At 43.0% G+C, this 15,380-nt stretch overlaps 1 protein-coding gene across 5 annotated transcripts in view; it reads left to right on the top strand.

Annotated features, from left to right (window-relative positions):
* The window catches only part of npnta (nephronectin a), a 115,567-nt gene extending 101,838 nt beyond the window's left edge, over positions 1 to 13,729 (top strand). For all 5 annotated transcript variants that reach the window (XM_056456571.1, XM_056456574.1, XM_056456573.1 and 2 more), the window contains 4 exons: positions 724 to 813; positions 1,425 to 1,523; positions 7,932 to 8,191; positions 10,253 to 13,729. In XM_056456571.1, the coding sequence (XP_056312546.1) occupies positions 724 to 813; positions 1,425 to 1,523; positions 7,932 to 8,191; positions 10,253 to 10,363 (560 nt within the window). In that variant the 3' untranslated portion in view covers positions 10,364 to 13,729. The remainder of the gene's footprint in view (positions 1 to 723; positions 814 to 1,424; positions 1,524 to 7,931; positions 8,192 to 10,252) is intronic.
* Positions 13,730 to 15,380: the final 1,651 nt, after the last annotated feature.

A 15,380-nucleotide genomic window follows, 5' to 3' on the forward strand; every position in this document is an offset into this window, starting at 1 on the left:
CATGGTTAATGACTACCATATAGTTTTGCCATGATTTACAGAAGATGCCCATTAAAGTTGCATTCAGTCTAACTGGAGACATTATATGCCGGGTGCGTATTATACTTTGACAATTGTGAGGATCAACTTTTTCGGGAATGTTACTTATATACTCAAGTGAACCAAATATATATATATCCAATTGCATGTAATGTATTAATGAAACTTATTTAAGTTTTCAGTATTTTTAGGGATTTTCAGTGTATTCTGACCTCAAGTAACCTCTGATCGGCTATTTAAGCAGGTGTGTGATTCTCAAAGATGACCTATATTTGATATAAAACAAACAGTGGATAAAGATCTGCCACTTTCAGATGGCTGAATGAATATTAGCATAGACTGCTTTGGGTGATTATGCATTTACAATGGTCTGATCCATTATAGGGGTGGTCAAATGTATATTTATATTATCCCTTATTTTAATTATTATTATTATTATTATTATTTAAGATACAGATCAGAGCAAGTTATTCCTCACTATTTAAAGGGCCGACCCACCATCCACCCCTTACCATCTTGATTTGACATCCTTCACTGGGGATCAAGCTTTAATTAGGGGTGTCAAACACAATCCCCCATGTAATTTGCACCCTGATTATAACAGCAGAGGTTATATATCTAAAAATCATGTCTGGAGTACTGAACATACTAGAGTGGATACAATTTTCTTTTTCCTCTTTCTAGTTCCACGAAATCATGGGAAGAACAATGTTCTTGGTATCGATTTAGACATTGAACTGGGCAACACAGAAGAGGAGCTGAAGGATGACCCAGGTAAGACAAAGCTGCATTTATTTCTGCTGAAATCGCGGATGGATTTTCGGTATTCAGTGAATTGTGCAGTTTGTAGATACATAGACAAAGCACTTGGGAACACAATGGCGAGACTTTATATTTGTAAGGTTCCCTGTTATTTACCTCACAGGCATTTTGTAGTTATTAATCTTGACTTATGATACTGCAGCAGATGAATTGGATCAGCGGTGTGAGGTTTAACAGCTTTCACAAAAATCCCCACGCTTCACTGATCCCTGTGGGAAATTCAGGAATAGCACTGTTCTGAGTTACTTTTCATTTAGCAGTTTCACTTACACACTGCTGCAAGGACAGTTCCTCTGTTTAGTGTGTTACTCAGGGGCATGATGATAATGGAGGATCTCAGTTAATGGACATGTGAATTGAACCTGCAGTGCTGGGAATACCAGCCCAGAGCCTTAACCAATATTTTGATTGTTTGCACACAGAGTGTGAAATTAACAACCGCCACCAGCCATATTGCATTGCTATTGGTTACTATCAAGCACTGGTCTCTGTCAACAAATGCCGTTAATAATCTTTATAGAGCTCTGGTATCACGTATAACATGAAAAAATGTTCTATTCCAGAGTCTGGCTATCTTAGCTGCTCATTTGATCATGGTTTGTGTGGATGGATCCAGCGCAGAGAGGGAGATCTTCATTGGGAGACATCGGAAGATCCTTCGGGTTGGTATTATGCAATTTTTCAATGGAATGTCATTGGGTCAATGACGAATAAGGTTGTCTCAGATTGTAAACTGAAAAATGTATTAAAACTCGACACAGGTGCCATGTTCATAGAAATACAGATTTTGTATTCATGTTTCGTACTGAACAGTTTTTCCCATGACTCCATAAAGGTCAAGTGCTGTAACCATTACTAAGTACTAAAATGTGAAATACATTTCAATCGTTGAATTAAAAAATATGAGTATCTTATTTTAAATTGCATGTATATACACACATAATTAATATTTTGCAGATGTTATGATATTTTAATGTGCTGTTTACAGAGGAATAATTTTGTCTGTTTCTTAGGTGCTCTTAGGTGTGTTCATGAACACAAATACAGTCTTAGACACACGATGCAAAACCCCCAAAACAAGAGAAGTGGAAAATACATGAAAGCAGAGAATCTGATCACCTCAGTCAGGAGAAAATTGCATATTTAAAATACCTGTATATTTATTTTACCGTAGATGAACCAGTCAAAGTTTGGAAAGAGTTAACTAAGGCAGCAATTATTTGGGCAAAATATCTATTAAGAGGTCTTAAAATATTATTTTGATTTAAAGTAATTATTTTTCATGTTTAAAAGATTATTTATTCTTGTGTTTAAAGCTTTTGTCTTTACGTTACTTCTGTGTCTTAGAGTCATTTAGAAATTATTACTAAAAGCTGGAATAATGCACAAAAATTATTACAACATCTTTGCAAATACGTTTTAGACCATTTTAGTAATTATTTGTGCATGCTGTATAGGTGCACATACATTGTTTAGGGCTCGCTTTTGCAGCTGGACATTGCTTTACAATGCCCTTGATGGGTGAACATTAGACTGTGGGGGAGTGTCTTTTTTCTCTCCAGGTGTAAATTATTAATGACCATTATTACTCCTACACATACAGTATGGTGACCCAAAATAGACATTGCAAAACGTCTCAGGTTACGTATGTAACCATAGTTCCCCGAGAGGGAACGAGACACTGCGTCTAACCAGAACGCTAGGGGAACACCTCTTTTATACGCGTCTTGAAGCACATGTGAAATCAATCTAATGTAATTAAGCGGTGTCGTCAGACCAGAGAGTATAAAAGCCTGCACTGAGCCTTCAGTGTTAACTTCAAATTTGCTTGAAAGAAGTAACAGGCAGAAGAGAGTATGGCGGAAGACGCAGTGTCTCGTTCCCTCTCGGGGAACTATGGTTACATACGTAACCTGAGACGTTCCCCTTCTAGGGAACTTCAACACTGCGTCTAACCAGAACGCTAGGGGAACGCAATACCCACTAGGCCAGATTCACTGCTGACTGTGAACGCACACTACGCAGTGAGAACAGAGGACCCTGGTGAGGGGTCTACATCGAGCTGATAATGACACACAAATGTATGTGGCGTCGACCATCCTGCCGCCAAACAAATGTCAGAAAGGGCAGAGCCCGAAATAGAAGCTTTGGAGGCCCCTACAGCCCTTGTGGAGTGGGCCTTAAATTTAGGTGCGGGACGTCCAGCAACCTGATAGGTAACCGAAATAGTCTCAACTATCCAATTACTTATAGTCTGCTTGTTCGCCGGACTCCCCCTCTTTGAGGGTCCGAAGCAGACCAGTAACTGCTCACTCTTTCTCCAGTTGCTAACCCGGTTAACATACGTATCCAGAGCCCTAACTGGGCAGAGTAAATTCAATTTCTCTTGGTCCGACGACTGAAATGGGGGCGGATTAAAGGCCTGCAGCACAGCAGGTCTCGCCACATGAGTGGGCACCTTCGGCACATACCCAGGTCTGGGATAAAGAAAGGCTTTGGACATGCCCGGAGCAAACTCCAGAAATGAAGGTGCAACCGACAGAGCCTGGAGGTCACCAACCCTTTTTAAGCTAATAAAAAAGCTATTTTTAATGTCAGAAACTTATCTGAAGCCTCCTGCAGTGGCTCAAATGGGGGAACAGAGATGCCCTCGAGCACCAATGTTAAATCCCATGTCGGTACTCTGTGTGTGCTGACAGGCCTTAGCCTTATGGCTCCACGTAGGAAGCGACGAATAAGCGGGTCCTGCCCTAGTGACTCATCATCTAGGGGGGAACGGTAGGCCGCTATAGCTGAAACATACACTCTCAGAGTGGATGCAGCTAACCCAGCAGACAGGCGATCTTGGAGAAATTCCAGCACTGAGGCTACCTGACAGCTGACTGGGTTCAGCTGGTGTTCTCTACACCAAGCTGAAAAGAGAGCCCATTTTAGGGCATAAAGCTTCCTTGTGGAGGGAGCCCTGGAGCTTAGAATGGTCTGAGCAACCTCGGTTGACAGTCCATACTCTATGAGGTGGGCCCCCTCAGAGGCCACACCCACAGTTTCCACAGGTCGGGTTGGGGATGAAGTATCATTCCTCCCGCCTGGGACAGAAGGTCCCTCCTGATGGGGATCTCCCACGGGAGACCCGCCAGCAGGGCTATGAGGTCTGAAAACCAAATTCTCGTAGGCCAAAACGGGGCTACCAGCAGTAACTGAATCCCGTCTTGACGGACCCTCTCCAGGACTCCTGGGAGCAGAGCGACCGGGGGAAAAGCATACAGACGAAGCCTCGGCCACGTCTGCACCATGGCATCCAATCCCAGAGGGGCTGGATGCGAGAGAGAAAACCACAGTATGCAATGCGTGGTCTCTTGGGAAGCAAACAGGTCTACCTGCGCTCTCCCAAATTTTTCCCAAATGGTCTCCACCACCTCGGGGTGAAGTTTCCATTCCCCGGATCTCACCCCCTGCCTCGACAGGAGATCTGCTCCCTTGTTCAGATGGCCCGGGACATACATTGCCCTGATGGACAGAATTTTGTTCTGGGCCCACAGGAGGATCCGATGTGCCAGCTTGCATAGCATTCGAGACCTCAGACCCCCCTGATGGTTGATGTAAGCGACCACCGATGTGTTGTCCGTGCAGACTAGAATATGATGGCCCCTTAAATCGGGGAGAAAGTGTTTTAAGGCCAGAAACACGGCCATCATCTCCAGGCAGTTTATGTGCCAAGAACGATGATGTTCTCCCCATTGTCCCGCTGCAGGAAGCCCCCTCAGGGTTGCTCCCCAGCCCGTTAAAGAAGCATCTGTCATAAGCATGACGCGATGACAGACAGCCCCCAACACTGGGCCCTGGGACAGGAACCAGGGCATTTTCCACATACTTAAGGCTCGAAGGCAGCGCCGCGAGACCTTGATCATGCGGAAAGGATTCCCCTTGAGGGAAAACCCCCTGGATTTGAGCCACCACTGCAGGGGTCTCATGTACAGCAGACCAAACGGAATCATGCTGGCTGCTGCTGCCATGAGACCCAACACTCTCTGAAAGTGTTTCACAGTGATGAACTGGCCTAGTTTGACTCTGTGTACGGCTGACTGAATCGAAGCGATTCGTGGCGGGGACAGACGTGCTCGCATCGTCATGGAGTCCCATAGCACACCTAAAAAAATGGTCGTCCTGGCTGGAACAAGCACACTTTTTGCGGTGTTCAACCGAAACCCCAACCTTCTGATATGGGTAAGAACGACATCTCGATGTCGTACTGCCATATCGTGAGTCTGAGCTAGAATTAGCCAATCGTCTATGTAGTTTAGGATACGTATACCCTGCATACGAAGTGGTGCTAGTGCCGCTTCGACTACTTTGGTGAAGGTTCGAGGTGACAGAGCTAGACCGAATGGAAGAACCCGATACTGGAACGCTTCGCCCCCGAAAGCGAACCTCAGGTACTTCCTGTGTTGGGGAAGGATGGATATATGGAAGTATGCGTCTTTCAGGTCTATTGTCACAAACCAGTCCTCGGACTGAATTTGTGACATCACGTTTTTGATGGTTAACATCCTGAACCTGAGGGCCCCGACGGACCGATTTAGATTTCTCAGATCTAATATGGGACGCAGTCCCCCATCCTTTTTGGGAACTATAAAATACCGGCTGTAAAACCCTGATTCTCTGTTGAGTGGGAGAACACGCTCTATCGCGCCTTTTTTTAATAGAGCCAGTACTTCCTGTTCCATAACCAGAGCCTGTTCTGGCTTCACTATGGTGGGTGTAACACCGTTGAAGTGAGGTGGCCGTGCACAAAACTGTATTTTGTAGCCGTGTTCCACCGTGAACAGGACCCACTGAGACACCATCGGCAGGTGTTTCCACGCTGCCAAAAAATGTGCTAGGGGTACCAGCCTCTCGAGACTGGCCTCTGGTTGCTCTTGGACCCTCCGAAGAGGGGGTGGGGTCCCCAATGCCCTCAGACACTGAGGAATGCCCACCCCGGGAGACAAAAATCCCTTTCTCCGCGGACCCTGGTTCAATGAGGGCGCCGAATGGCGCTCTCGATGTCCAGGGGGGGCCCTGGGAAGCCTGACTCCCAACACGTCAGGACTTCCTTTTATCCTTCGCCTTCCTGGAAATTACTATTTTCCTTGTGAGATTTTTTGAGGAAGGCTCAGGCTGAGAGCGTGCTCTCCAGGCCCTCTTTTCCTGAGGGGGAGCCCGAGACGCCACACTCTCCTTTTGTACCGCCCGATATGAGGAGCTGGTTGACGGCTGGGGCTGTCTTTTAGCAGCCCCCTGACTTTTAGATCTTGGGGGGAGAAAGTCACCGAGGGAGCTAGAGCATTTTTTCACTCGGTCAAAGGATTCGGCGACGCGATTGACGGCGTCACCAAAAAGCCCTGAGCTTGATATTGGAGCGTCCATAAAAATAGCTCTATCACTTTCTGACACCTCTGCTTGTGTCAGCCAGAGGTGCCGCTCTGTAGCCACCAGGGTTGCCATAGACCGCCCCAAACTAGAGGCCGCCTCTTTAGTAGCTCTTAAAGCTAAATCCGACGCCCGAAGAGCTTCTCGAAGCTGTTCGGGTGTTGCTCCCCCCCCCATCTAAGCACTCTTTTATTAGGTCAGCCTGATATGCCTGCAACACTGACATAGTGTGCAGGCATCCGACAGACTGACCAGCCGTCATGTATGCTTTGCCAACTAGACCAGATGTGACTCTTAATGGTCTAGATGACAAAGGAGGGACCCTTGCAGATTTTAAATCTGGACGAAGATGACGTGCTAGATCCTCTTCTATTTTTGGCATTTCTGTACATGCTTTTTCCCCCAGCCCACGAACTGCTGAATAAACAACCGTTTTTGGTGTCATTAAACGAGCTGAATACGGATTATTCCATGATTTAGAAACCGCATGATGTAATTCGGGACAGAAGGGGAGGTCCCTCAGTGGAGGATCAACTCTGCTGGGTAATTCTCTCTCATCCAGCATTCCTGTCAGACGCAGCTGCTGCTGCTCACGTGCTGGCTGCCAGTCTATTACATCAAACCTGTCAGCAGCACGTGAAATCACCTCCACTAACTCCTCATATTCTACTGACCGGGGTGGCAGATCCCCCGACCCTCTTTGGCTTTGCTGCAGCGGCGCATTGGTTTCCTCGGAAACGGATGACGCCGCCCTCCCACGAGGCGCAGAAGAAACCGCAGAGCGTGCTTCTGACACTCCCGAGGGAGGATTAGATCTCGCGGATAGAGGAAGAGAAAGGACAGAGTCCGTCTCCATCTCGTCCGCTAAATCTAATTGAGAACCCCATGAACGGAGCCTACGCTCAGCCTCAGCACGAGCGGGACCCGAACCGCGAGGAGCGCGAGCCGCGGGAGTTTTATTAAAGAACTCCCTCCGACTACGCAGCACTTTGCGGGAGAGAGCATCACAGTGCACACAGTCAGCATTCTCAAATGCTGCCAGGGCATGCTCCTCTCCCAAACACTCTAAACACAAATCATGTGAGTCACCAGCCGTGATAAAACGGGGACATGGAGGCGCACAGCGTTTAAAGTTTTTTTCTGCCATATCAAAAACAAAAAAGCTAGTTTGTCAGTTTTTTTGTATTTTGTGTATGCAAAGTCAGTAATGAATGGTCACAGAGAGGGTGTTTTTTCACGTGCGTGCTTCTTGAAAGCAAAGAAGTTAACACTGAAGGCTCAGTGCAGGCTTTTATACTCTCTGGTCTGACGACACCGCTTAATTACATTAGATTGATTTCACATGTGCTTCAAGACGCGTATAAAAGAGGTGTTCCCCTAGCGTTCTGGTTAGACGCAGTGTTGAAGTTCCCTAGAAGGGGAATGTAAATCCTTGTAATGTTTTCTTTAAATGAGAGAACAGAATAATTTTTACATAATTGTGAAGTAATTGTGAAGTCTTGTTCAGGCTCATTCAGTGTGTTTATAATAAGCACAAATGTCAGGGCATGTTAGGGGCCCCAAAATCACCTCAGAGGGTTAAAGTTTACACCAAGTTAGAATCCTCTTATGTTTTTTAAATAAAAAAATGCAACTTTAAAAAATTCTGATGTCTATGGCAGGTGGGAGGTACCTAACCATTTCTGAGGGCGGAGAGAAGCGTGGTGGGCGTGGCGCCCAGCTGATCCTTCCCCTGAAAACACCCTGGAACGAGGGGAACCTGTGCTTGGCCTTCAGACACAATATGGCAGGTCACCATGTGGGAATGCTGCAGGTGTTCGTACAGAAAGGACGGCAGCACAGTCCCGCGGTCTGGGGGCGAACAGGAGGAAACGGCTGGAGGTCCACACAGATCACCCTTTGGGGGAATGGGCTAGAAAGTGTAAGTGTAAACCTTGTATTTAACATCCATTCATTCATTCATTTTCTTTTCAGGTTATTCCCTTTATTAATCTGGGGTCGTCACAGCAGAATGAACCACCAACTTATGCAGCATATGTTTTACGCAGCGGATGCCCTTCCAGCTGCAACCCATCACTGGGAAACACCCATACACTCTTATTCACACACATACACTACGGACAATTTAGCCTATCCAATTCACCTGTACTGCATGTTTTTGGAGATGTGGGGGAAACCAGGAGGAAACCCACACGAACACGGGGAGAACATGCAAACTCCACACAGAAATGCCAGCTAACACAGCCGAGGCTCAAATCAACAATCTCCTTGCTGTGAGGTGAACATGCTACCTATTGTGCCACCGTGACGCCCTGTATTTAACATGTAGAATAAAATTTAGTTTAGTTAATTTACCATCACCTGTGCAAAATACAGTATATGCAAAGGCATGTATAATCACTCTACTCACACTGCTCCCGGCTGGATTCAAACTAACATCTCTAACATGGCTCTGGTTTCACTCACAAGCTAAAGACAACAGCATCTAGTGTCAGTTGGTAGTATGCATCTAATGAGAGAAACCTCTACCCATACTTGTTGAAATCGTTTACACTTACTCCACTAAATCTCACTCCTATTCTGGGTAACGGCACCAAACTAACCATTCTTATTTGGCAAGCCTAATTTTCGGAACAGCACGATTATTGTTGCTAGTGTACCTCTTGAGGCCAGGGAAGAGAAGCTGCTTGAGTAGGTCTTACTAGCTGTCCTGGTGAGTGTAATACCCCCCTCACTTCTGTCCGGGTCACGGCACCAATGTAACTTTTTGGTTTTACCCGTCCTGCTCAGAGTGGGATTCAAATTTGCAGATCTGGCATGGGAAGCACGTGTAGTAACAAGAGGGTAAAAATACAACTTCCAGCATTAGTTGCTAGAGTGCCTTTTGAGGCCAGGGTAGTGAGGTTTACTCACATAGCTCCTACTAAATGGCCTGGTGAGTATAACTAAACCCCCCCACTTCCATCCAGGTCACAGCACCAATGTAACCACTTCTGTTCCTAGCCCAGATCTAAGCTTGATTGGACTTACCCTATTAAACCTCCCTCCCTACTGGGTCACAACACCAACGTAACACCTCCAATCCTGCTTATCCAAATTTGAGCATCATTTGAACCAGTGTCCCAATTGTGGAGCAGCTGTGGCCTAATGGTTAATGCTGATTTATACTTCTGTGTTGAGTGCACATGTGTGGTCTGGTGTAGCCTTTGTGCGGTTGCATACCCCTCGCCGTAGCTGTCAACAAAGCTGACGCGCACCTCTGGAAAAATGTAACTACATGTAGCAACGATGCGAGCACCAGCTCGGTGATTGGTTAGCTTGGTAGCAGTGACATGTGTGGGCGGGGCCGAGAGCCATACAAAACTGTTGAAGCGAGTGTTTACAAGTTTGAGTCACGTGAAGGAGCTCCAGTTGAAAACTTTTGTTTTGTGTTTACCTTATGATTAAAGTTCGTCCACCAGTTCCCGGTTCCACAAAAGGTAGCATTCAGCAAAAAATATAACACTCAAAGCAAAGAACCTCGACACAGAGGAATATAAAAACCAGCTGCCAGCTAGCATGTCGGAAAAAGCACCCAGAAGTATAAATGCACAACAATGCGCAAGGCTGGCGCCGTGAGTCAAGGAGATTGCTCAACGCAGAAGCATAAACCAGGCCTTAGAGATTTAGATTTGGGAGCCAAAGGGCGCAGGTTTGAGTACTGGTACCAACAGGTATTGTTGGTGGGGTGAACATCCACCTTGAGAAAGGCACTGAACCCACAACTACTACCCAGGCAGCCCACTGCTCTGAGTGTGTTCATGGGTGTTAAGTTGCTTTGGATAAAACCATCTGCTAAATGCATAAATGTAAGGTCAGGCACGGTGACATGAACACCAAAGTGTGACTTGATTTTCTTGAGAGTACAGAACAGAATTACTCTCGTTTGTGAATGTCTGGAATCACTGAGAGTGGGGTATTATTCAAGTTTTTGTCATTGCAGGTGATCGTGAAGGGCGAGCGGCGGAGAGGCCGCAAGGGCGAAATTGCTCTGGATGACATGAGTCTCAAACGAGGTTCCTGTCAGGAAGAGCACAATCTGAGGAGACTTTAACAACGGTAACAGCACCAATAGAGACTTTTAATGCCAGCTTTACTCACGGGATTCGAGGAAGATGGACACCTTATGGAAAGGGACGTGGCCTTCTGTCAGTCCCAGTATGGTTACGGTGCATTTCCTCAGTGGCTACAAGTGCATGTCCCAGCTCAATAGAGTGCTGTAGGATGACGTATTTTTGAAGAACAAACAGGGAAAGTATTTTAGTGCTTCTGATTACAAGTCAGTGTTGTGGTTTTTTTAATGGGTTGAAGTTGATCAACTCAGCATAAAAAGCATCAGTAATAACACCATGTTTTTATTTTTCACAGAAAAATTAGGTGGCTAAACTAATTATTACACCAAACAATTTCAATCATCTACTCCAGGGGTGCCCAAACTCAGTCCTGGAGGGCCGCTATCCTGCATAGCTTAGATCCAACTTTCGTCAACACAGCTGTCTGGAGGTTTCTAGTATACCTAGGCTATTTCTCAATATGCGTTCTTTAGCGTTCTTGTGTAACATCATCATCAACCGCCAAAATTGTGTTCTTGATAGCGAGAACGCATTGATGCAAACCTGAGGGTAAAACTCGCTGTGGAAGTCACAGAAGTCATTGCAGCTGAATAAAGGAGGTGGGAAGCGCAGCATTTAATATAGATTTATTTTTATAGTTCTGAGATAAAACGTATTTGTTCCCTAAATGAGATGGTGAAAGTAAAAATAGCATGAAAATTTTAATAAAGGCATAAACACATTAAGGATGTTTATTTGCTGAAATTTGTATTCAAATTAGTTTTATTTGTATTGTGCAACATATATTTCTAAGGTCTTTATGCGTAGTATATATTTTGAAAAGGGGATAAACAATAAATCGCTGTATGAATGTTGTAATGTTTAAATTATTTCAGTTAAAAACTAGTGGTGGGCAAAGCGAGGCTTCGTGAAACACTGAAACAGTTGAAGCAAATGTGTCGAAGCTTCGAAACCCCACTCTACAGTGACGCCTAGTGGTCATTTTTTATGTATTGCACTGGAACAGTTTCAGCAAAGAACAGTTGAGTAGATTAAGGTATTAAACGCCACTTTGTATGCTCAAATTCGCAAGTGATATAGTGGAGTGGTTAGGGTTCCTGACTTCCATGTGGGGATTGTTGGTTCGAATCCAGGCTGATACAGTTATTTTGAAATGCTTTAATATCAGTTTGAGATGCTTTGTTTGTGTATCATTTTGTTTCAACATTGGTCTGACGTCCGAATAAACACTTTGTGAATAAATATAGCTTGTTTCGGTCATAAAACAGGGTTGTTGCTAGATCAGATACAGTTGTGGACAGAAGTTAACAAGAATTATTTATATTATTCATTAAATTTACCATTTATTGTACTTTATCAACGTCTACCACAACTCTAAACCCAACCATCACAGTACTATAAAAATATTAATTATTGTTTTACAGTTACAAAAATGTTGCTAAATTGATGGCGTATCTGCAGCTGTATCATATCTAGACTACACCATAAACAGTAACATGGTTAAAATACATAAAATCACGATTTTGGAGTATTTGTACAAGTCGGGATTCGAACCCAAAAGTCAAATGAAGTCTGTAACAATATGCACACGCACAGTCCACTTGGCCATATGTGACAAAAGCTTGAGTGTGACCCTATCAGTCAAATGCAGGTTCTCCAAGTCTCGAAACGCTTCTGAACTGATCGATGCTTTGAATCGCTTTAGTCACGTGACCAGGTGTTTCGAAACACTTTAGTCACGTGACCTGGGTGTTTCGGATCATGCTTCGGTACAGTGTTTCGAAACACTTGCGCTTCGGGATCTCTGTGTCGAAACGCCAGTTTCAAGTCAGCCATCCGTATTAAAAGCACGTGAAGGTCATGTGACCATCAGGAACGCGTTCTCTGTTCTTGCGGTCTCCTGTGTTCGTTCTTCCGAGCTAACTTGGCAAGTCCGTTCTCAGTTTTTATGGGTTTGAGAAACAGCAGTTGAAGGAGCTTGATTAGCTGGTTCAGGTGTGTCTAGTCATGGGGCCCTCCAGGAGTGAGTTTGGGCACCCCTGATCTACTCAATCGGTGCTTTTACAGCTGTTTTGTTTATAATTGTGCTTCTGCGAACTGTTCTATCTATAAGGATGTTTTCACAATTCTCAGCTAAAATGGAAAAGGTTGTATGCATTTTTCGGGAGATATTTACGTGACACAGGTGTTTATGGGTATTAGAAAGGTAAACTTTTGAAAAAAATTTTTTAAACTTGAACCAAAAAAACTTTTGTGTGACAAATATTACATGTTCAGTTTAATACAAGTACTAGACAACGGGAAAACAATACCTATGGCACTGTATATGCACGGACACATTGTTTTTTTTTTTAAAGTGCCATCGCCATCTACTGGCCTGGCATGCACAATAGTGTTTTTAATCATTTTTGCAAATCTACGAAAACAGAGAGCATTTTCACCTTTATACAACAGTAACTTTTACAATTTTTGTTCATAATATAATTTTGTTTTCATAAAAGTAGCCTACGATTTCTATGGAAATGTTTTTTTAAGTGCAAGAATCGTCTGTAGCTTTGGGACGGCAGTTTTTGAACTACGTTCAGTTTTTTTTTTTTTTTAAATAAAATTTTTTCAAATTGTATTTAGTTCAAATTACAAAAAAAAGTGTTCATTTATAATGATGAAAAAATCAAGAAAGAACCATAAACTTCTGCTTTTCAAACAAAAACCCCTAGCTAGTAAAAAAACAGTAATGCTAATTTTTAGCCTACAAAAATACGTCATCATTGCTGCACTCTTTTGGATGAGATGACTGAAAATATACTTTTGTACAGTTTAATTTTGTAGATGTCAAAAAAAAAAGTCTCCCACTTCAAATATTTGTCAAGCAGACGTCATCATGCCATTGTAAACACAAGTTTCCCCATTTCTGTTTATTTGTCACTTAACTAATGATCCAAAACCACTTTATAAATTCAGCCCATGTGTTTTGTTAGCCCAGCTAACATGCGTGACAAACTTTTTCTGTGTGTATTATTGTAAATGTATTCATACATGTGTGTATATATATATAAATATATTTCAAATAAGCTTTGTAGGTGCATACAGTATATATGTGAATTCTTCATTGTATAAGTGATGCAGGACAATGTTTACATCACACAATCCAGTTTTGAGTATTTTATTGACGTATATTGTTAAGTATGAACCAGTTCTGATTATTGCTTATTAATGGCTGTATCAGCCATTCTGTATGATCGTCACAACCATGGTTACCCTTTAAGACTGTGTGTTGAATATGAAAGCTCTTGGTTTAATATTCAAACGAAGCAACGACCTCCAGACATTAAAAGGTGTGAACAAAATACATGTCTTGTTTTTTTTTTTTACTGTAACAGTATTTCAATAGAGTGACAGTTATAAGCAGCTCTTTTAGTTATGATTGACAATAGTGTTTTTGTCATGTACTTACACACACGGCTTTACAACTAGCTAAGGAAATAGTTCATTAAGGGACTGAAAGTAAAGGCAAATTCAATTTGTACATTTTTTTTTAATTCTGCAATTAAATGAACAGAATAAATTGTCTTGCTTTGACAAGTTTAAATTTTGTGAGGTAATATATTGATATTAATGTATAAACATAAATAAATATTAATTTATTAGTCCTAAAAATGATATTCAAGAGTTCACAATTAGCTGATGATTGACAATAAGGTGTGTTTGACATGCTGTCATGGGAGAGAGCTCCTATCTTAGAAGATCCACTAGCCCCGGGCTCCCTCCCGTTTTGTAGGACTATTGGAAGTTGCCACGATGTGATAGACCGATAACTGAACGCCATTTGGTTGTGTGCTGGAGGCCTAAGACTAAATGCTCATATACGGTGCCAATTTGATTTAATCAATTTACTTCTGTCGCATGTCTTTGGACTGTGGGAGAAAACCGGGGAACCCAGGGGAAAGCCCGTGTGAGCACGGCGAGAACATGTAAACTCCACACAGAAATGCCAACTGGCCCGAACCATTGACCCTCTTGCTGTGAGGCAACAGTGCTAACCACTGAGCCACTGTGCTGCCCTGTTCTGGCTTAATCTAGGAAAGAGGGGGAGGGGTAGGGGTGGATGGTGGGATTCTTCAAAATGAGGATAACTAAGGTAAGAAAATCCGGTTATTTATAGTGTGTTTGGAGTTGTCTGACTGGTAAATCATGTGATAGCTCATACAGGATCAGCCGTGGTCCATCAAAGAACGTGCTCCTCTAGAAATTAGTTTAAAAATAAACCACTTAGTTATTCATTAAAAAAGGTGTTCTTCACCCCATTTTTGAGTAATAATTTAAGTATTTTTTGTATATTTTTTCACTCTCATTGTGAATCTTTCCTTTTGTACTGAAAAATGCCTATATTACTGTACATCTACATATATAATAATACAATATCTACAGTAAAGGAGCATTGGAAGACAGTTTTGCTGATTCCACTGAAATCGTTTGGCCCTGTACTTTTTAAGTGTGTAGGTAAACGTCCCTTTGCTAGGCTTATTAAATAAACCCCAGCAGAAGAATATTGTATTCATCTTAATGCACAGCATTACAAACAGTATGTCTGAATGAAGAGTGCATTTTTATATTTTCTTTTATGCTTGGGGGGGTTATCTAAAATATCAATTTTATTGACTCCTAAGGGGAACTTGGCTGAGAAGATACTTTTTAAACAAAAGTCACAGATAAAGAATGTACTCTTAGTGGTGCACTTTCCTACTGTAGTCTTAAGTCTGCATGAAATCAAAATGTACAATGTTTATTTTACTAGCGTACATTGTTAGTCAGGTGAACCATGCTAATTATTAAAATAAACAAAAAAAAAACTGTTTATTTAGGTAATCTTTAATCAAAGAAATGAATATGAATGCTTCTGCTCTAGAATGGCATTTCTTATCTGATGATGACAGTTTCAAGGCTGATCTGAAATATACTTAGCCACGCCCCTCTAACCGAACTGTTAGTTTGCTGCAA

Source organism: Danio aesculapii, chromosome 1 (assembly GCF_903798145.1).
Source record: "Danio aesculapii chromosome 1, fDanAes4.1, whole genome shotgun sequence".
Taxonomy (NCBI): Eukaryota; Metazoa; Chordata; class Actinopteri; order Cypriniformes; family Danionidae; genus Danio; species Danio aesculapii.